At 40.2% G+C, this 21,647-nt stretch overlaps 1 protein-coding gene across 5 annotated transcripts in view; it reads right to left on the reverse strand.

Annotated features, from left to right (window-relative positions):
- ASPH (aspartate beta-hydroxylase) overlaps nucleotides 1-21,647 on the reverse strand; it is a 201,655-nt gene that overhangs the window by 99,441 nt on the left and 80,567 nt on the right. For 4 of the 5 annotated variants that reach the window (XM_058668659.1, XM_058668662.1, XM_058668661.1 and 1 more), the window contains 4 exons: nucleotides 18,492-18,530; nucleotides 17,735-17,788; nucleotides 13,138-13,182; nucleotides 2,723-2,764 (listed from right to left, as the gene is read on the reverse strand). In XM_058668659.1, coding sequence (XP_058524642.1) covers nucleotides 2,723-2,764; nucleotides 13,138-13,182; nucleotides 17,735-17,788; nucleotides 18,492-18,530 — 180 coding nt within the window. The remainder of the gene's footprint in view (nucleotides 1-2,722; nucleotides 2,765-13,137; nucleotides 13,183-17,734; nucleotides 17,789-18,491; nucleotides 18,531-21,647) is intronic. The other variant, XM_058668660.1, reaches the window with a different exon arrangement.

The raw sequence follows: 21,647 nt of genomic DNA on the forward strand, positions 1-21,647 counted from the left end.
GCAGGCACTCGGATGCAGACTGAAGCATCTCACATAGTATCTTAAGCAATTTATACAAGGAACTTAAGCATTCACAGATTTTGGTTTCTGCACTGGTCCTGGATCTCATTCCAGCAGATACTGAGGATGGTGCTTTTTTGGATTCTAAGAGTTCTGGCAATATTTGCAAACATAATGGAAGCAAGTCACTAAAGAAAAGCTTTGTAGAAGTACATTTTGAGGGACAGAATAGCAAGAGTTGACTTTATGTCTAGTTTAAGTGATTAATACTTTAATCCAACTGAGATCATTGAATACTTGTGGTTGTACGTGTATCTGGTGATCTTTGGCATTTGGAAATACTGAAAGATGAAGTCCTTAGGGGATTGTGTATAGGCAGTGAGACACTCTACTGTTTAATGGTCAGGGAGACAGAAAGCACCTGTCTAAAGAGCTTGAGGAAGTAGGTATGTAGCCTGTTGGTTGAAGATGCATATCTCCTACACCAAACTCTAAACTCCAGGTTCTGACTCCCTCTCTACGTCAATTCAGAGGATATGAGAGCTCAAGTATTTGGGTCTCTGCCATTTATGTGAGCGACTTGGATCAATTCCTTGCTCCCAGCTTGGTCTCAGCCCCATTTCTGATCAATGCAAGAAGCTGGAAAGTGAATCAGGAGAAGGGTCTCTCTACCCTCTCCTACAGTTTTCTCTCTACTTTTCAAAAACTTTTTTTTATTCTCAAAAAAAAAAAAAAAAAAAAAAAAAAAAAAAAAAAAGCAAGAAATAGGATAGGGGCCCGACGGCGTGGCCTAGCAGCTAAAGTCCTCGCCTTGAACGCCCCGGGATCCCATATGGGCACCGGTTCTAATCCCGGCAGCTCCACTTCCCATCCAGCTCCCTGCTTGTGGCCTGGGAAAGCAGTCGAGGACAGCCCAAAGCTTTGGGACCCTGTACCCGCATGGGAGGCCCGGAAGAGGTTCCTGGCTCCTGGCATCGGATTGGTGCGTACCAGCCCGTTGCAGCTCACTTGGGGAGTGAAACATCGGATGGAAGATCTTCCTCTCTGTCTCTCCTCCTTTCTGTATATCCGGCTTTCCAATAAATAATAAATCTTTAAAAAAAAAAACAGCAAGAAATAAATGTGGGAAGAAAGGCCAGGCAAGAGAGCTCAAGAATAACCAGTGGAAAGAAGAAAAATCAAAAGAATGTTGTAGCCAGCAACCCAAGCCAACAGTGTTCAAACAGGAGGCGTTCACTCCTATTAACGTCTGCTGATAATCTCCTTCCTGCTGTGCTTTTTGCTTCTTGTCATTTATAACCATCCATTATAGTTATGGCATAACGTGTTGGAGGATTGGAAACTTACGCTAATATGATAATCAACTAAGGTCATCTGTAAAATAAAGCCAGCCAACTGTTTCTAATGTTCTGAAAAAAATTTAAGATTATTTAGAAATGTATAACTTAGAAAGAGCTAGAAAAACACTGCAAAGTAAGATTCACAGGGAGTAGTGGGGCAAAGAATTACTGATTTTTATCATAAGCTTTTTCTAAAAATTTATCTTGATATTACTTTAATTAAAACTAAAAAGATTTAGTCAGGATTAGGGGTTATAGCACAGCAAGATAATTCATCACTTGGGATGCCCACACTCCATTATCAGTGTGCTGGGTGAAGTTCCAGTGACTACAAGTAAATCAGCACAGGGATGCTCTATCTCTAAGTCACCTGGTCTTTCAAGTAAATACATTAAAAAAATAAATGCATAAATTAATGAATAGATTTTTTAAAAAGCTACTCAGAAAGGCAATCCTATGAGCCAGATGCCTGATGCTTTAACCTCAGGTTGTGAAATGAGAGTCCAAGGCTAGGAGCTCACGTGATCATTCAGCATCACTTACACCCTTAGTAAGGCCTGCTTCACTGTATAAACGATAAACTTTCAGGTGTTCACTCTGTGTTCATCATTAAAAATGAAAGACATTCCTGGCTGAAATAGTTTAAACTTCAAATCATTTAAATGATATTAAAAATGTAACATTATCCTATGATTATCCACACAACTAATGTTAAAAAGCAATTTAATGTTAAAAACAACTTAATGTTAAAAAGCTCTCCTTGCCCTAAGTTAAGCTTAGAGATCTCTGTGGGAGTTGAGCCAAAATACTACTGGATTATTTAACAGAATATCTATTTAATATACTTTCAGAAGGCATAGATAATTCTTTCAATATGACTGAACTATTTATCTTTCACCCCAACTGAGTTGCTGGAAAAATCATGTTCTAATAATCTTTAGATTTCTGTAATTAGTGTATATTAACAATACTAATACCATACTAAAATGAATGTTAATTAATATTTGCTAAGACTTCCTGTGCATTGGAAATTGCTTTAAGTACTTTATGCATGCTTTCAATTAGTTATTATCTGGAAACACAGCCTTCTCAGAGTGATACTGTATGTATTCTCATACTTTAGAAGAAGAAACTCAGGCAAAAAAGTTAAATTGTACCAAGGACACACCTATATCAATGGTAAAAGTGGGTAAGAAGCTATGTCATGGCCAGGCCATGGCTTTTAATGTTCATGTAGATAACTATTAAATATGATTAGCAAGGCAACTGAAATAAGAACCCAGTGATTAATTTCCTTTAACAAGCTATATAAAGTAGCATTGTTGTATTATTTTTGGAAAGAGTGACAACTCTGTCCATGGCTGTTGATTTGACAACCTCACCTGTTTCTTTTTGTGGTGGATCATCTGCTTTTATGCTTTTTTCTGAAAATAAAAGATAAAACAAAATAAGTACTGTGCAAGTTAACATTCTGTATTTGCAAATACAGGACTGTATTTAAATGAATCCTAATAACTAAATAAAAAATATTGGGGCTACACGGTTCACTTCCAAATCTTCAAATTTTTATACCATGAAATTCATTACAAAATATCAAAATCATTGGAATTTCTTATGAAAATTCACTATCAATAACCAAATTACCAGAGACCAGGCTCTGTTCGTTGTCCTAAGATAAGAAAGCTGAGAGTATGGTGTCCACCAAGTGCAAGTGTTCTAGAAGCACAAAGGCAAACTGGAGAGGGAAAGGAACTACTGAAATTCTTCAATTCTTTGTTATCTCATAAAACCATGAATCCTTTATTAGAGGTGCATGTGGTTGAAAGAAATCTAGCACATTATACTACCTAGATTGTTAGTCTCACTACCCTAAGGTCTCTCTCTCTCTCTCTCTCACACACACACACACACACACACAGAGTCCATCCATTGATGAGCCTGAGCTGAGGCCGAAGTATGCATCATTAACACACTCACTTAGAAGTGCAATATGAAACTGAGACCACTGTGTTAACCTCACATTAACCACAGACACAAATGGGGTTACCAAGTAGTGACACCCAAGAACCTAGACTGGTCAAAGAACACACACCTCTCACTTGGAAAATGGTACAGGACCTGACTAGGTATATAACAAATTATTTCTATACCTACAAGTACGTATCAGACCTACTGTTCATGGCATAGCTGATTTTTTTTTAAGGTAGACCAGTTGATTACAATCCCATAGGGCTACCTATGGTAGTTTGAGGATTGTGTACTTGTATACGTGGAGGTACAGAGACGAGGCAGGAGACTGCTGTAGAATTATACACTGCCCTCTCCCCACAGCAGACGATAGAATGTGGGTGTGCTGGGGGACAGTTAAGAGCAACAGGTTAGTGGCTAAAACCTCAGCTTGCATGTGCCACGTTCCCATACAGGCACTGGTTCATGTCCTGGCTTTTCCACTTCCCATTTGGTTTTTTGCCTGTGGCCTGGGAAAGCAGTAGAGGAAGGCCCAAAACCTTAGGACCTTGCACCCATGTGGGAGACCCTGAGGAGGCTCCTGGCTTCTGATGGGCTCAACCCTGGCCTTTGTGGCCACCTGGTGAGTGGAGCAACGAGCAGATCTACCTGTCTCTCCTCTATAAATCTGACTTTCCAATAAAAATAAATAAATCTTTTTAAAAATAGAGTATGCTGACAATGGGTTACACAATATGGTGGCTGTGGATTTTTCACCTTTGGACAGGTGAATTTGACAGGTTTAACTTCATCATAAATTTAGGGGGTTGAATTGCTCACTCAGTAGATACTAACTATGCAACTACTGTCTGCCTGGCAGTCTTAGAGACTACAAGGATACAGCAGTGAAGAAAAGCATCAGCAACTTCGTCCCCAAGGAGTTTCTTGGGAGTGGGGTCAGCAACAGCTGCAGGAAGCCTGCGGTCCTCTGTGTCCTGATTTCTATCCTGATTAAACTGAAATGTTGGATGCTGGTTATAAAGGGGAGTTCGGTTTTTCTTTTCATTTTTAAAAATTTATTCATTTTATGATACAGTTCCATACATTCCAGGATTTCCCTGTCACCCTTCTCCCTCCCCAAATTCCTTCACCCCACTGACTTCTCCTATTTTATTACAATAGTATAGTCCCTCACAAACAGTCATAACTCCAACATTCTGCTCTTTAAGTATTTGCTGATGTTGTAGGTATTGACAATAACAGAGAGCCCAGTATCCTATTGTCCAGATAGATTTAACAGTTTCATCGGGAATCCACCTTTGATTTGGAAGTAGACATGCATACTGCATTGTATCTTCACATCTGGATATGACAGTCTCTACTATACAGTTCTTGTAGATGACTACATGCACATCCATGATTACCTATATCTCGGCAGACCTCACGATTGGGGATAAACTTGGGAAGGAGGAGTAGCTCACATTTCAGTAGAGGTAGCAGGTTGTGATCCCAAAAGTCCTGGGGCCCTGGCAGAACTCCGCATATCCTCTGTACTCACTTCTTCCCAGCAACTTGACAAATACCTACAACATGCTAGGCTCTGGTGCAAAAGCTCTCACTTGGTGCTTCCTGTATTTCCCCTTCTGTCCCTCAGGGAATATCACCAAGTGAGTTCTGAGATATGTTTTGATATGGAGAAAAACACAGACAGTGTTTTAGCCACTTTGGTGTCTAATGCTTAACTTTAAGCAAAGGAGTTTTTTTTCTAAGATGCATTTGTCTCACTAGGACTCTGCTCAGTGAACCAGTAAACATTACTTCGCTTTACTTTCTCCTCAGCACTGATGCCTCTCTGGAGACTTCATGGGCACTTCATTGTGCCAAAGAGGCAAATTACCTTGTGACCACATAGAATAAACTAAGCAAGACTGTAAGCACTTAACAGATGCCACATTTAACCTTTTCATCCGTCACAGGAGCTGGTTATAATTTTATGAAGGAAACTAAGAAAAAAAGGGCTAAAAATCCAGTTAAACATAATAAGTCCAGTTTCAGAAGTCATACTCTGTAACAATACTACTTTAATCACACCATGTATCTCACAATTGACAATCTATTAAGGAAGCCACACGCTCAGCCTACTCCTGAGATTCACAAAACTGCAAGCTAACTTGTAACTCACATTCAGTGCTTATTCACATCCACAAAGATCTTACATTCTTCATAATAACATCACTTTTTTTTTGAACATGGTTTAATTAGAGTAAGGAAACCTTCCTAACAATATCAGCATTTTGACCTTTAGAAACTACCATGCAACCATTAAAATAGTCACTTTTTGGGATTCAGATAGGCTCTACATATTCTATGAATGTTCCTGTTACTGGGCAAATCTGCCCACTGAGCCATTCTGGTTGGACCCCAAAATATATTCAAACTAATTTCAACCCAGGCCTACTTGCCTTTGCAAATGCCTCCTCACGCAGGCATCTGTTCATCCTCAAATCCCAGATCTAGCAGTTTGCTTCCTCTTTGGGAGAACATAATGACCAGTCTTCAAGCTGTATTTTTGTTTCTTCCTCTATTCTCTATACTAGCATCTCCTGAGTCACACATCCTCCCATCCCCTCACAGTTTCATGAACCAGTTCCTGTTAGTCTCCCAACTAACATCTTGTCTGCTCTCTGTCATTTCTCTAATTGTTCCTGTCTTCTACCTGCTGCTCTAGTTTTCTTGCTGAAAATGACGGACAATTGCAAGTCAGCGCAAGTGCCTGCCATTTTGTCACTAAGTTTGCTCATGTGCTAGCTTGGGTAACACCAATCTGCAATCCAAGTCAGTGTTTTGGCAGGCATGAAGTACTCAGCAGAGTCGGCCCATCCCATCGAAGGCAGTCCACCCACCCATAAGGTCTTTGAGGAGAAATGAAGACACTGGAAGTGAAAACAACACTTTCCAGAGCCCCAGGTGCATATTTCACACTTATCTCATTCTCTTTTCCATTCCAGAAAATGAAAACTAGAAAGAGAAAAAAAAAAAAAGAACACTTCCTCCACCTTTCTCCATCTGTCTCTCTGGTTATAAGGAGGTCACAAAGGATTAGAAAGCCAATGGTCACCACCAAGTAAACAAAACTAGGTACAGGGCAAAACCCTCTAAGGAACAATGCAAGGGCTTTTTCATTTTAGTCATGCCCTCCACCCCCAGCAATGTAGCATAATGGTAAACATTAAGTAAATATGATCTATGTGAAATATGGGTAAGAAGATGGGCTGAAGGTACTCCCTTATATTTTAATAATAAAAATACTACATGCTAATGCTAAAATGCTAGTATATATGAAATACATCAACATCATTACGTAACACAAAATAATAAACTTGAAAATGATGACAATATAGAGAAGAATTCTTTTGCATTTTATTGCACTCAAGCAACATTAAATGAAAGACAGTCACATTACTTTTAGAAAATCCATTTATGTTATCCAACTTGGCACATAGTTGTAAAGACAGGATCCATTTATTCAGATATTTGGAATTGAAAAGTATTTGAAGTTGATCACTGTATAATGAGTACTCAATTTCCAGAGTGCTAGAGATGATTACATATAAAAATCCAGTAAAATTCTCTAATCATCCACAAGTTCTATGTTATTCCTGAATTTCCTTAAAAATATGGCTTTCATAAAAAATGGAGTACTACAATTCTCAACAGGAGGAACTTAATGATGATTTGATTATTAACTCTATACCACTTATGTCACAGTTTTAAAAAATTATTGCTTTTTTACTAACTTATTTTCTCAGGTTTAGCACAGATCAAATCAACACGCAGAACTTAATCTTATCAATCTAGAGTCACAAAAATACAGACTTTCTTTGATTTTACCCTAGAAGCAGGAAAACCATCATCTTATTTTAAAATAATGTTCACATACTCAAACGCGTCTCCTGACACTTAGACAAGAAAACATTCCCTGTTGGGTTTAATAGCTCATGGTTCTCTCAAAATGATGCTGAAGCTGCCTTCTTTTCTAACAAAGGGCTACTTCCATCACAGTAACTATTTCTGAGCCAGAAATAAACCACAGAAGACAGAAGAAAGTCTTCGTGTAGAAAGGAAAAGGCTCACTCCTTGTGAAACAGCGGCAGGCTTGGGCTCTGTGGCATTTTTCACAAACCCTAAACCCAATGAAGGTATGATTGGCTTTATCTATTGAGACCACTGTGCAGTCTAGAGAGCTGTGAGAATATTATTTAGTTAGCCAAAGGCAAAAAGCTATGCACCTGTAACTCCTATATATTTCTAAATTTAAAAATCTAAATATATACTGAATCGACTACACCTATAGTATAATCAATCTGAGGTGGTAAAATGTGTTTTGCATAATATAACAGGACATTCTTTTGCTCTATGTCCTAGCAAGGAATATTAGTTTTACAACTCACGTTTTAAAATAAATTAAAGATAATTTAAAACTTCTACTAGAATATTAAATTTTTCTAATTAACCAGCTAAGAACTAGAAAAATCTCAAAACTGAAGTTTTACCTTGAACAGTTAAAGCTGACATAGAATCACAGTGTGGATATACACAACTGAAACCTTCACAGCTAAGGATGACCATTTGAGTGCTTTAAAGAGTGCTGACACAAAGGACTCGGCATGGCTTTTAAGTTCTGTCTGACACAGAGTTTAAACAAGTCAGTCCAACACAGTGCTAACTACTAGTAATACAGTAAAACCCTGCCACGACAATTGCTGCTACATCATCAATGTAAATAATTAACTACTGTCTGAAAATAATACATAAATGCAGGGAAGACTAAAAATTACATCATAAAAAGAGAAGAAATCCAACAGATCCACTAATGCTATCAAAAAAGGACATGCAGGAATGTAGTGCACTAAAATGCCAGCGGTCTATAGTTCATTCAAAACATCTTTAGTGTTCATTCGCAAAGATCTTGATCTGCTCACTAATTACATCACAAGATCTTGCACACCCATCGTTTGGAGCGTATGATTAGGCTGGTCCTCCTGTGGAAGTAGGGGCAGTCTTTTTGAAGCTTTAAGTATCTGCAAAAATAAGGGGAAATCTAAATTAAAGGACCAACCAGACATAGATTAATTGCTTTGTTTTCAATCTACTTTTTTAAAACCCACCAATAGAAGTAAAGGTGCTTTGTTGGTTTCTTTGCCTGGTCATTTTTAAGGACAATAAAAGAATACTTAGCCACCCAGAGAAGTCCCTGGAATGGTTTGACAGAATTGGTGATAAAAATCCAAAATTCGTTTGAACACTTGGGAATTACAATGGAACGAAAGAGTCTGAGTCTTTCAAGAAATTTAAAGCATTACATTTTTTCACCGATCAATGCCTTCACCGAACTAAAAACAAATAGAAATCTAATACAGTGTGTGAGAAAATTCAGGGAGGATTTTCTGTGATACTGTAAGTTTTATTTTAATACATTAGCTTGATAATTTTATTTCTATGATATTTTAAAGGAAGAAAAATTCATTCCTATCCAACTTCTTACAAGTCTTTTCTCTTCCCCAACATTAATGTCAGATTTATTTTGCTATTACAACATTGGATGTGCTAGGATTAGAAAAGGAGACATAAATTCCCAGCTACATCTTGATTGTAATGTTGCCTTACTCATTTCCCATTTGTCTTCTATGTTTACAAAAAAAATTGTCACTTAAGCCAGAACTGCTTATATGCTAACGTGGAACAATCAGAAATAACATGTCAAACTGCATACATCCCACAGAAATAAATGCTTATAGCAACCAAAACGTATATTATACAAAGATACCCATAACAACTTTGTTCTTAACAGCCCTAAATTGAAAACACCACTATATCCATCAAACATAAAATGGATAAAAGCTGTTCTCAGTGCACAAAAACAGTCAGGAATAAGGCAAAATCATCATCCTTAATGAGGTGGATGGGACTTACACATGAGGCTAAGTAACAGGAACCAGTCACAACAGCGAGTGTGTGTGTCTGCAGTTTGAATGGTATTCAACTTGGAAGCACACAAACTAGTCTGTGACGCTGTTGACTGCACAACAGCATTGGCCTTATGGTTGAGAGTGGAGTGCATTACTGAGAGTGAGGGGCAGGGGAGAAGAGGCCTATTGGGGCTAATGTGCTCCACAGCTTGGTCTGATGAGTGGATCCAAGGCTGAGCCTGTCTGAAAATCCCACAGGTATTTTCCTGTGTCAACTATACCTCAACAGAAAATGTTTCAAATGAGTTTGACTTCAAGTTCACTTAGAATTCAACAATTCACAAGATTCTGGAAGAAACTTCTTAGAATGCCTTGAGACAATGGATAAGTATGATTGGTATTAACAAAAATGTGAATGAAGTTTAGTAGCAATTTTGAATATCTCAAGTAAATGGTCCTGAATATTTATAAACATCCCTCTTAGAAGGAGTTCAGTAAGACGCTAACAATATATCCTAAGCCAGGCCTCAATGGATGAGTATTCTTCCTCTCCCTGCTCCTGCTATCTCCACTTCCCTCCACAAAGGCTCACAATTCACTCACAAGGACTCAGGTCAGAAATGGAAGAATCGTTCTTTGCTCCTCCCTCTGTCTCATCATATTATTTCCAGTTCAGCTTCTAGGAAAGCAATGCCTCACTCCCAACAGTGCAGCCATCATGAATTCTGGCTTAGATTACTACTGCTACCCTTTAATCATCTCTGCCTCCTTGCTGGACTGGTCTTCATTTCCAGGTTTTATTATATGACCAGTGTGCTTATTCAATGGCTTCCTGTTTTGTGTAGGCCCAGATGTGAATGGTAACATGACAGACTCTAAGAAGAGGTACCTGCCCACTTTTCCACCTACCTATTTATAACCTGCATGGCACATGGTTTTGGCTCTAGATCCATAAGCTCTTGCTTAATCTATACCCCAACTGTCAACTCCTATAACTTTCACGAGCAGTTAAAATCTATACTCCCCAACCTGTAACACACAAACAGGAAATCACACTCCTAGTTCATAAATGTTCCTTAAAAATATGCTGTGCAGGGCCCTCAAGGTGGCTCAACATGCTAACCCTCGGCTTTGCAGTACCTTCATCACATATTGGTACCATCCTAGCCATGGCTGCTTCGCTTCCTATCTAGCTCTCCGCTTATGGACTGAGAAAGCAGTAGGGTATCGCTTAAGTTCTTGGGCCCCTGTACCCACATGGGAGCCCAGAAAGAAGCTGCAGGGTCCCGGCCTTGGATTTGCTCAGCTCTAGATGTTGTGGACATTTGGCAAGTAAGGTAAAAGTCCACTCCTATTATGAACTGTAATTCACATTAAAGCTATATTAGTGATATAAAACAATTCATGTAAAGTTCATATAGAGCAGTATTAAGATCATACAACCTAATCTTACAATAATCAAAGAAGACAAATTGATCAGCAGTCAGGTTCTGAGAATTACAAAAATGTAAACTATTAGTGAACATTTTGCAGAACTTCTTGATTTGTGTTTTCTGCCCAATAAATAAGCTTCAGACTAAAAAGCAGTAAGGAAACAGTCTGATCATCAGATATGCAACTAAACATTATTAGAAAAGTTGTTACTGTACCGAAGTATCGCTACAGATCCATAGATACTATCATTTTGCACAATTGAACTAAAAATTGTTATACAAAGAAAATCTAAGATTTATGGGATACAGGCAATGACGGTTAAAAATAACTACTACTGTGCTACACTTATATTCTCTTTTGACAAGGTCTAATTATAATCACGCAGCAGGTCAATCACACTTTGAGAAAATCAAATTGCAGATTACAACTCCTTGAGCAGGTGTTCCACAACTCAGCTGATCCAATTCAAGGATCAGGTTAATGAGTTACTAAATAATGACCAGAACTAAAATTTACATGGAGCTAATTAAGTTACAGAAATGTATACTTCCTCAAATTTTCATTCTTAAGTGCTTCACTTATCAAATAACTCATCTAGAAAAGAATCTCATTGCATCATCTGAGCTACATGATATAACCATATTATATAGAACATATACAACACATATATTTATAGAATAGTTATATTTTAATGAAATTCCTAGGCCATTTATAAAACACTGAAATCAAGAGGGATGTAGGACCAGAAAATACTATCTTTCGTATCACCACAAAGTTAAGTAAACAGTAAAAACGAAACAAGTTATGACTAAAAGATGCTAATAGATATTCATTATTTTTAGAAATGCTTAGCAATTTTCTTTAGAGGAGTAGACTAGCAATCAGCATGCTAATTCTACTTCTACAGACAGAATCAGGGCATCCTGTGAAGTGTTATTCACAGAAGAAGCTAGCAAAACAAGGATAGATATTCACTTTCCTTACCCTGTCCACCTTTTCTAAACAGAAAATACACATCAATGGCCACCATGCAAACAACAGTTTCTCCATGGATTCCTTTTCTTGTTCATACCACAGTACCAGCCATCCAAATGTCTTAATTAAGTACTAGCTTTTATATATTATGATAATAAACGTATATGGTACGACCATTGTCAAAAATTTAAAACACTGCATTCACAAAACAAGCAAAGACAAGTTGTAATACAACTAAGTCATCCTTTGATTATTTTATTCATTGGCTACATTTTTTCCTTGAAAGCTAATAGTCAAGAAATTGTGGAAGGTACAACAGTAATAGAGATATACAACACTAGCATAAAAGTCAGGATACTGCATATAATATGTAAAATGTGAATTAAGAGCAAAGCCATGCATTTCAGGGGAAAGAAAAAATAAAATAGAGAAATGAGAAGAACTATACTTGTGAAATAAAACATATAGAACATTACTCTAAAACTTTCTCACTATGAAAAAAGATACATTTATGCTAATTCCTGATTGCTGATACAATTTGTATCATCTATAAAGTACACGTGAAAGCATAGGCTTGGAGGAGATGTTAATTCCGATTTGAAAGGAGAGAGAGAGAGAAATATTCCATTCTCTGGTTCACTCCCCAGGTAGCTGCAATAGCCCAAATTGGACCAGGCCAATGCCAGAATTTCACCTGGTTCTCCCATGTGCAGGACAGGGATCCAAGTACTTTGGCCACATTCTACTGTTGTCCCAGACACATAAGCATGGAGCTGGATTAGAACCAGAATAACCAGGACACAAATCAACTCCCATATGGGACAACGGTGTCACAGGTGGTGGCTTACCCTGTTATACCACAATGCCAGCTCGGATTCCCATTCTTTAAATTCACTGACACAAGAAGGACAGGCATGGGACATAAAGAAAAGTAGAGAAATGGGTTTAAAGTAGTGGGTTAAAATAAAAGTCTCATCTCTTGTGGAGGTACAACAAGGCCAGGCAGCTACACAGGATGAAGGATGCTCTTAAGAAAGGCAGGAAATAATGGGAAAGAAGGAGTAATGTCACAACTTAGGCCTTCTTCAATTTGCATCCTGAAGCCATTTTAATTCCAAGTCAAACAGTTTGTTAATCAACAAGTGGAATAAAATCCAAAAAGGTAACTTCTATTATCACCATCTATAAAAGTAAAGTTACAAAGTACCTTGATTGTTACTATCGCTCCAATTCTAGCACAACACATATGTACCAGCAGGAAACTGATGCACATTTTTTACCACTTTGGCTCAACAGACCAAAGTACAGAAATTTTCTTTTTTAACTGTAAGTCTGACAAATCTCTCAGCACTGTGACCGTTTCAGCATTATTACTCCCTACAGATTTATTTCATACAACATGTACCAACACCAAGAGCATTTTTAAGTTAAACCACAATGTAAAATGTAATACATTGAACTAACAGTCATACCTGGTGGCACTTCCTGCTGTTCTTCTGCAGGTGGAGCATAAACATCTAAAATGAAAAATAAAGGCATGATACATTACATCTTGCTGATCAGTGTTTAAAACACAGACTGCCAATATTTAAAGTGATTGTTTCTGCAAACTTAAAAAAATGTTCAGTTACAGTTCTCATAAAAATGTTAGGTGGTTGTTAACAATATGACAAAACTTAACCAAATGTTCCACAGCAGGGTACTTTAAAAAGCACATATAAAATGGTACTAAAAGATAAGCTTATTTTGGTGTAGAAAATACAAAAGCCATGCATATGTTTTTCTTAATAAACATGTTCCAAGAACTTTCACTGTTTCACAATTGGCTGGCAAAACAAACCTCACAATATTATTTGCTTGACTAACCTTATCCCATTGCCTGGCAAAGGAAATATTGACTAATATCTAGGTTTTTACCACAATTTTGCATCATACCTGATAAATCAAGAAAAGACATTTAAAGCATCTTGTTTCTTTTCAGTTTCTTCTTGAAAAGTAATTCCCTTATAACACTAGTTTTAACATTAGTCAAACAACATAAGGAGATTAATATGAAACGGAATTTGCATTTTCAATTGCTTCTGTAAAGTAACACTGAAGACAATATATTCTAAACCTAGTGAAACACATGGATGCTGGATGTAACATGTCATCTTTCCCTCTAGATACTCCAAATCAGCTGCTACCAACGAGACTGTATGTGTCACCACCCACTGGTATAAAGATGCAAGAATGGGCCTTGCTGCACCAGGTAGTACTATCTGCAAACATAACAAACCATTTTCTTCTTGTATTAACATGTCTCAAACTAATACAGACTTGGGAAACCCAGGATAAACCCCTGGCTCCTGGCTACAGATCAGCCCAGGTCCAGCTGTTGCAGTCATTTGGGGAGTGAGCTAGCAGATGAAAGATCTCCCCGCCCGCCCCACCCCCCCACTTCTATTTGTAACCTTGCCTTTCAAATTAAAATAAATCTTAAAAAAGTACACATTTAGCAAATTAATCTGTAACTTATTTTCATACATATCACACAGGATTTTAAAAGGAAATAACTAAATTTTGTCAGTAGCATCCTGAAAGATCTTTGCTAACTGTAAATGCAGATGACCAGTACTGCATCTGGGTCTCACACACATTTCAGGATCCCAAGCAATTGAGCCATGTTCTGCTCCTTTCCAGCAAGAAGCTAGACTGGAAGCATGGGGCCAGGACTCCAATCATCACTCCAATAGGGGATGTGGATGTCCTGATCAGTGATTTAACCCACTGCTCCACAGAACTCCCTAACTCCCCAGAGTATTTTTAACCACTTCTATCAGTATGGCCTCTTGTCCCACCTGTGGCTTTTGGAACAACAATCTTGCATGTTGCGTGCAACCAGTAATGCTCAGTGCTCAAATTCCTAGGCCACTTGGCCATAGAAAATACACCCCTCTTATCCTGTGGACACACTCCTCTCTGTCACTGCTCCTGATTCACCAGTTACTCATCTTCCATCCATCCTTCTCCATGCCTGGATTCCTCAGAGTTCAGTGCTAGGGATGCCTTTGTACTCTGCGTTTACCAACAAGACCATCGCAACACAGCCATGCATTCAGTAGCTACCTGCACGATGACTCCCAGATGCCCACGTGTTTCTCAGATCCTGCACTGCTACATAAGATGGGCGTGTCCAGTACTTTGCTTGACATCTCCAAGCTTAAAATGCCCAATACGAAGCCTTTTGTCTCCCCTATACCATTTTATTTTATATCCTGGTTTTCTTCCTTTCAATAAACAGTCCCAACATCCGACAATTCCTTAAACCCAATGACCAAAAGGTCCCTTCATTCTTGGCTTCACAATCACCAGAAAGGGCCATCAATTTAATCCTAAGTAGATGTCAAGTTTGCAAGTTTCCCCTCTATTCTCACTTGTCACGGTCATGTTCCAGGACACCACAATCACTTCCCTGTAAGTACACACTAATTTCCTTACAAGGGTGCCCCACTGTCCCATTCTTGCTCCATCTAATACATTATGTAGCCAGAGTGGAGATACTTTTTCCAAATATAAATCAGACACCATATTTTTAAAATTATTTCCATAAATTCTGGTTGGACCTAGAATAGAATAAAAATGTAGTAGGCCTTGATGGATATGTTTCCATCTCTTTATCACATAAAACAACTTAACTTTTTATTATCTGCAGCTGAACTTAATCTGATACTAGTGGAAGAAAATTACTGGGTTTAAACACAGGATTGGTATGGTGAGAGGTGAGATCTATATTTTGAATACATCCTGCCAGCATTGTATCAAAGATGGATTTGAAAGTCTAGAAGCTTCTACCATTTCGTAAGAAGGATAACGAAGTTAAAACAAACAGGGGTCTGGGGCCCGGCGGCGTGGCCTAGCGGCTAAAGTCCTCGCCTTGAAAGCCCCGGGATCCTATATGGGCGCCGGTTCTAATCCCGGCAGCTCCACTTCCCATCCAGTTCCCTGCTTGTGGCCTGGGAAAGCAGTTGAGGACGGCCCAATGCATTGGGACCCTGCACCCGCGTGGGAGACCTGGAAGAGGTTCCAGGTTCCCGGCATCGGATCGGCATGCATCGGCCCGTTGCGGCTCACTTGGGGAGTGAATCATCGGATGGAAGATCTTCCTCTCTGTCTCTCCTCTGTATATATCTGGCTGTAATAAAATGAATAAATCTTTAAAAAAAAAAACAAAACAAAAAAAACAACAACAAAAAAAACAAACAGGGGTCTGGGCCCAGCGTGGTAGCCTAGTGGCTAAAGTCCTCGCCTTGCATTGCCAGGATCTTATATGAGCACCAGTTCCAATCCCAGCTGCCCTGCTCCTACTTGTGGCCTGGAAAAGCAGTCGAGAACAACCCAAAGCCTTGGGACTCTACACCCGCATGGGAGATCCAGACGGTCCTGGCTCCTGGCTTCGGTTTGGCTCAGTTCCAGCCATTGCAGCCACTGGGGAAGTGAATTGGCAGATGGAAGATCTTCTTTTCTGTCTCTCCTCTTCTCTGTATATCTGACTTTCCAAAAAAATAAATAAATAAACAGTAAAACATTAAAAAAGAAAAAAAAGAAACAAAGATCTGTTCATGGAACAGGTGACTATCTGCAGAAATGGAGGGAGGAGGAAGATTGAATAGTGACTCTCAAGAGTCTGGTTTGGGAACTGAACCATCTACTGACATGAGGAGCCACAGCAAGGCATGACAGGGGTAAGGGGAAGCATATGGGTGTGCGGACAAGATGGGCTCTGCTTCACAACTACTCAGGCAAGCAGGAAACTAGCTGCAGGTACACTCTTCATGGCCCACCAGATGGCGATGGCGCTTCCTTAGGTGCTCAAAATTCCAAACAAATCGGGAAATTTCTAATTTTTAATCCAAGAAAGGCAGGGTCAAATTCCATATTGCAATATCATTTTTTTTTATTTAAACATACATTGAGGAGGCTCAATGAAATTCTTCCTGGGAACTTTGGGTTTCCTTTCTGATTCTCAATGATTCAAAACATAAAGTGGCACTACAGTCTTCAGAACGTTAATATTTTTCATAGAAAATGGAGATGTGGGAGATGGGAGAAAAATCTTAGGCCAGTCTAGCCCTGCTCAGCAAGATGAATCCTGACTGTGCATAGTGGGACTCCAGGGCTCAAGCACAGATCCCCCACAGGGCTCAGATCTGGAGGACAACTGTGGTCTCCCTCATTCCTTCCACATCTATGGCCTCACCCCACTTCTGCTGGCTGCACAGTAATCCAGCCTCAGAAATAGTTAACATTTAATCTCAAAACTGACCACTGGAGAGCCTCCAGAAGGAAACTCCCTCCAAGTGTCCTTTGTCGTAGAGTGCTGGGCACATAGACCCTGTTGGGAGTCAACTTCTGGCCCCAAGGCTGCCTGGATAACAAGCCACTCACCTGACCTTGCTCTACCTTCAGTTCATCAGTTATAAAACAAGTTTCTTCAGTGTCTACCGAAACAATGCATGTTTTATAACCTGTTAAAAATCATGTAACTGTAACCCATATGTAAATGTGGCTCTCTTTAGATTAGTTCTCTAATAAAAGCCACAGTATTTGCACTAGAATATCAGTTTTAAATTACCATCATTATTATGTACACTATTTTTCTTTTTCAGAAACTATGTTTTTACCTAAAAGAAAGTAGTTTTCTCCCAGCTGAGTAACAACAGGAAGGACCCAATTTTCAGCCATCTCTGTCTGCAGTTGATTGCTCTTCACCGGGTCAGCTCCTGTTCTATCCTCTCTCCATCCCATTACGTGCACGACCCACATCCTCACGGTTATTTTCTGCTGTAGCATCCTGAAATTTTTGATAACTGTCCATCTACTTCTCAATCGTTAATCAATGTCCCTATCCACTGATTTCTACAAAGATACCGCCAATGAATACAAGAATTCTACCTGGTCTAGTCACTCCTGTCCTCCCCTCCTGAGCACTGCATAAAAGCATACAGAAAGTGCTCACTAAATGCTAATTAAACAAATAAACATACCCTTGTTGTGAAAGATAGAATGATTTCTAGAAAATTAACTTACCTTCTGCAAACACATTGGAGTCTTCAACAACATCATCTGAAAATACAAATACGCCTTAACACAATTCCATTGAGATTGCTAAGATTAACTCCTATTACTCAGAAATATGTATCTGTCTCTTTTTAGACAGCACTTTCTTTTTATTCTCCCAAAATTTATTTTAGTATTTATTAGAAAGGTAGAGCTACAGAGAGGGAGAGACAGATGGATCACTTGATGAATCAACCAGTTTACCATCCAGTGGCTCACTCCCCAAAAGGCCACAATGGCCAGGACTGGCCAGCTCAGAGCCAAAGGCTGAACTGCACCTAGGTTTTCCACAGAGGTGACAGGGACACAAACACGTGGGCCATCCTCAGATGCTTTCACAGTCACATTAGCAAGGAGATGGATTAGAAGGAGATAACTAAGGCTTAAACTGGGTCTCATATAGGATGCTGGTATAGCAGTGGTGGCTGGATTCCTTGTGCCAAAATGCCAACCTAAGGCTGTGTCTTCTTAGAGAAAAACATAATTATTGCTGTTAGTATACCAGTTTCAATTTCTAAATTATATTAAAGAACAAATCAAAAAGAGAAGTATTCCTGCTCACATAAAATCTCCACCATAAGCAGGTAAGATATGTCTAAGTATTGATAATACCCAGCTCTTTTCTTGGTGACTTGAAAATGCCTTGCATTTCTTACAACATCACTTTGATTTGTAAGTTACATGAATTTCAATAAAAGAAGTTGTTGCAGACAACAGAAAAACTCACCTGAAATTCCTATCCTTTCATGATCTGAATGTTCATACACTGTAAAATAACAGAAAAGACAATCCTTTAGCACTACATAACTTTCATCATTACAAAAAATTGACAGCACACTTCAAAAAAGGGCAGAGACTATGTTGTTTCTATTTCCAAACCTCTGGGGCCCTGTCACTGGGAAACCAGCCTTCAGAGCAGGATGGGGAAGAGCCTGAATCAATGGGAGTGAAGCAGGCCTGGATTCAAACTCCAGCCACTGGAGTGGGGCAAGTGCTCACACCTCCTTCCTCCTCACTGGGTAACCTACATGTTCCTCCGTGATCACGTCTCCTACATTCGTTAATTTGCTAAATTTCTTCTTAAATCTTTGTCCTAAGTTGGCTGACACTCCACTCTGCTTATTACCCTGGACTTGGCTTCACCAGGAAGATTCCTGATTTTGTTTAGGGAACAATGTTCAGATCTTTAATCTTGGGGCAAACACCTTTCCTGCCAGCCCCTTAGAATGCGCTAGGCAGGGGGGTGAGAGGGAGTAGTGCTGATAGGCCTTGCCCTCACACCATAACCTGTGCTGCTGCCCAACGCGGCTCTCACCTACAGGCAGGCAGGAGCCTCACGCGTCTCTGCCCTTCCCAGAATAGGTTCGTTTCTGCACAGCCTTCTCATACCCTGGGGGTCTCATCTTTGTCAGCCAGCCTCATCTTCCAGGTTTCCAGTATATGAAGAGCCAACCTCCTTATTTCCCTAAAATAATTCCATATTTATCCTTTTGGACTCACTCAGTAAAGAAAAAAAATTAACACCTACTATTTTTCAGTTGTTATTCTCAGGACTGGAGCTATATGAGGGGGCACATAAATAGCTTTGCCCTTTTGGTGGCATTTGGAAAGCAAAGGGGCCAGGAAGATGTGCCTTCACTGTCACCCGGAGCAGCACTAATAACACACACACCAGTTTCAACTGCAAAAACAAAGGCAGTCCCACCCCACACCTTTTCCACCTGCTCCTCCTTCCATGCCATAGCCTAATTTATCTTTGATATCTAAGCACTTTTCTCCCCTCCTCAGCCCAGTCCTGTCTCATGAATCAGACCACATTAGCGTAAAGGTACCTGCTGGGATTGTCATCCTATGGGCCTTGCAGCCCCACCTGGCCCATCTCTCAGCAACACCCTTCTTTTTCTCCTGCCCCTAGATGTCAGTGTGACCAGATTCTCCATTTGGACTCCTTACCAACCTTCATCATGTCATTATTTTTCTAAGTGTCAAGTTCAGGTTTTCTCCAAAGACAGCTAGAAAACTCTCCCATCTGGTTTTTTTCCCCCTGCTTTAGGGATCCCATATCCTGGGTCTGGTGATCATGTATGTGGACACTGATGACTCCTACAATCACAGGAACAGTACCAACAAAACCCCCCTATAAATAGGTCCAGAACTGCATTCATAATCTTCTGCCCTGCCCTATCTTTCAGCCTCTTCTATCAGAGGAAAGTACCACTTGCCAGCAAGTTGCAACAGCCAGAAGCACAGAAGGCAGGCACCTGCCTTCCCTGACTTCACTGTAACATCAACTACTGCCAGTTGTACCTCCCAGACATTTCCTAGCTTTGTCCATATCCCTTTTCTTTCACTGCCACTACCTCAGTTTAGACCACTCTCTCTGGTTCCAGCACACTGAGGTCATCTGTAAAGCCACTCTGGCACCAAACCAAATAGCAGGCACATTTTCAATGCTCAGCGCAAGTGGCCCTTTGCCCAGGACACCACTGAACAGTCCCACTTTTTAAACTTGTTTCCTGTGACTCCCCGCTTGGCAGTGACGAGACTCAGGCAAAGACTGAATTTGGATGACTAATTGTCTCGCCACATCTACTGCTATCAGTCACGAGTCAGCGCATCCATCTTTTCAAAAGGCAGATCACATCCTACAGAGCCCCCGATAGTGCCCTGAAGTGAAGATGCACATCCTTGGTCTAAGCCAGAGATAGGCAGCCTCTGCACCTGGACCATCTCTTCACTGCAGTTCACACCTGTCTCCTGGTACACCTGCCAGAGAGAGCTCACAGGATGGCCCACGTCACCATTCTCCGCTCCGCGTTAACTGCAGTTACCTTCAGCTCAAACATTAGGACGCCTTCCTCCCCCACACCCGAGTTAAGGTCTCCTTATTAACTAAACTTTAGTCACCCTCTGCACTTGTCACCACCATATTCCACAACTGCAACTAATCACTCTACTGACATTCTGATTTTCAATTCCCTGCCAAAATGCAAAATTTAAGGGCAAGAAAATAAGTTCCTGTGTGTTCCTCACCAGAATTTCTAAAGTTTCCGATGGTTTGAGCACCATACACTAAATATGTAAATATGCAGGGCATGAATAAATCTATCAATTAGGTAGTAAGACTGTGCTGTTACTTGCGCCCAGATCTGACCAACATAGGCTGAAAGCTTTCTAGCTTCTTTTTTTAAAAGATTTATTTATTTTAGGGCCCTGCGCCGTGGCCTAGCAGCTAAAGTCCTCGCCTTGAAAGCCCCGGGAACCCATATGGGCGCCGGTTCTAATCCCGGCAGCTCCACTTCCCATCCAGCTCCCTGCTTGTGGCCTGGGAAAGCAGGAGAGGACGGCCCAAGGCTTTGGGACCCTGCACCCGCGTGGGAGACCCGGAAGAGGTTCCAGGTTCCCGGCATTGGATTGGCGCGCACTGGCCCGTTGCGGCTCACTTGGGGAGTGAATCATCGGATGGAAGATCTTCCTCTCTGTCTCTCCTCCTCTCTGTATATCCGGCTTTCCAATAACAATAAATCTTTTAAAAAAAAACCATTTATTTATTTTTATTGGAAAGTCAAATATACAGAGAGGAGGAAGGACAGAGAGCAAGATCTTTCATCTGTTGATTCACTCCCCAAGCAGCTGCAATGGCCGGATCTTAGTCAATCTGAAGCCAGGGGCCTGGAGTCTCTCCTGGGTCTCCCACATGGGTGCAGCGTCCCAAGGCTTTGGTCCATCCTATTGCTTTCCCAGGCCATAAGCAGAGTGCTGGATGGGAAGTGTGGCTGCCAGGATTAGAACCAGTGCCCATATGGGATACTGGTGCATGCAAGGTTGAGCACTTAATCTGCTAGGCTATTGGCCCAGGCCCATTCTAACATCTTTTCTAGGC

The sequence above is a fragment of the Ochotona princeps genome, chromosome 9, assembly GCF_030435755.1.
Source record: "Ochotona princeps isolate mOchPri1 chromosome 9, mOchPri1.hap1, whole genome shotgun sequence".
Classification (NCBI taxonomy): domain Eukaryota; kingdom Metazoa; phylum Chordata; class Mammalia; order Lagomorpha; family Ochotonidae; genus Ochotona; species Ochotona princeps.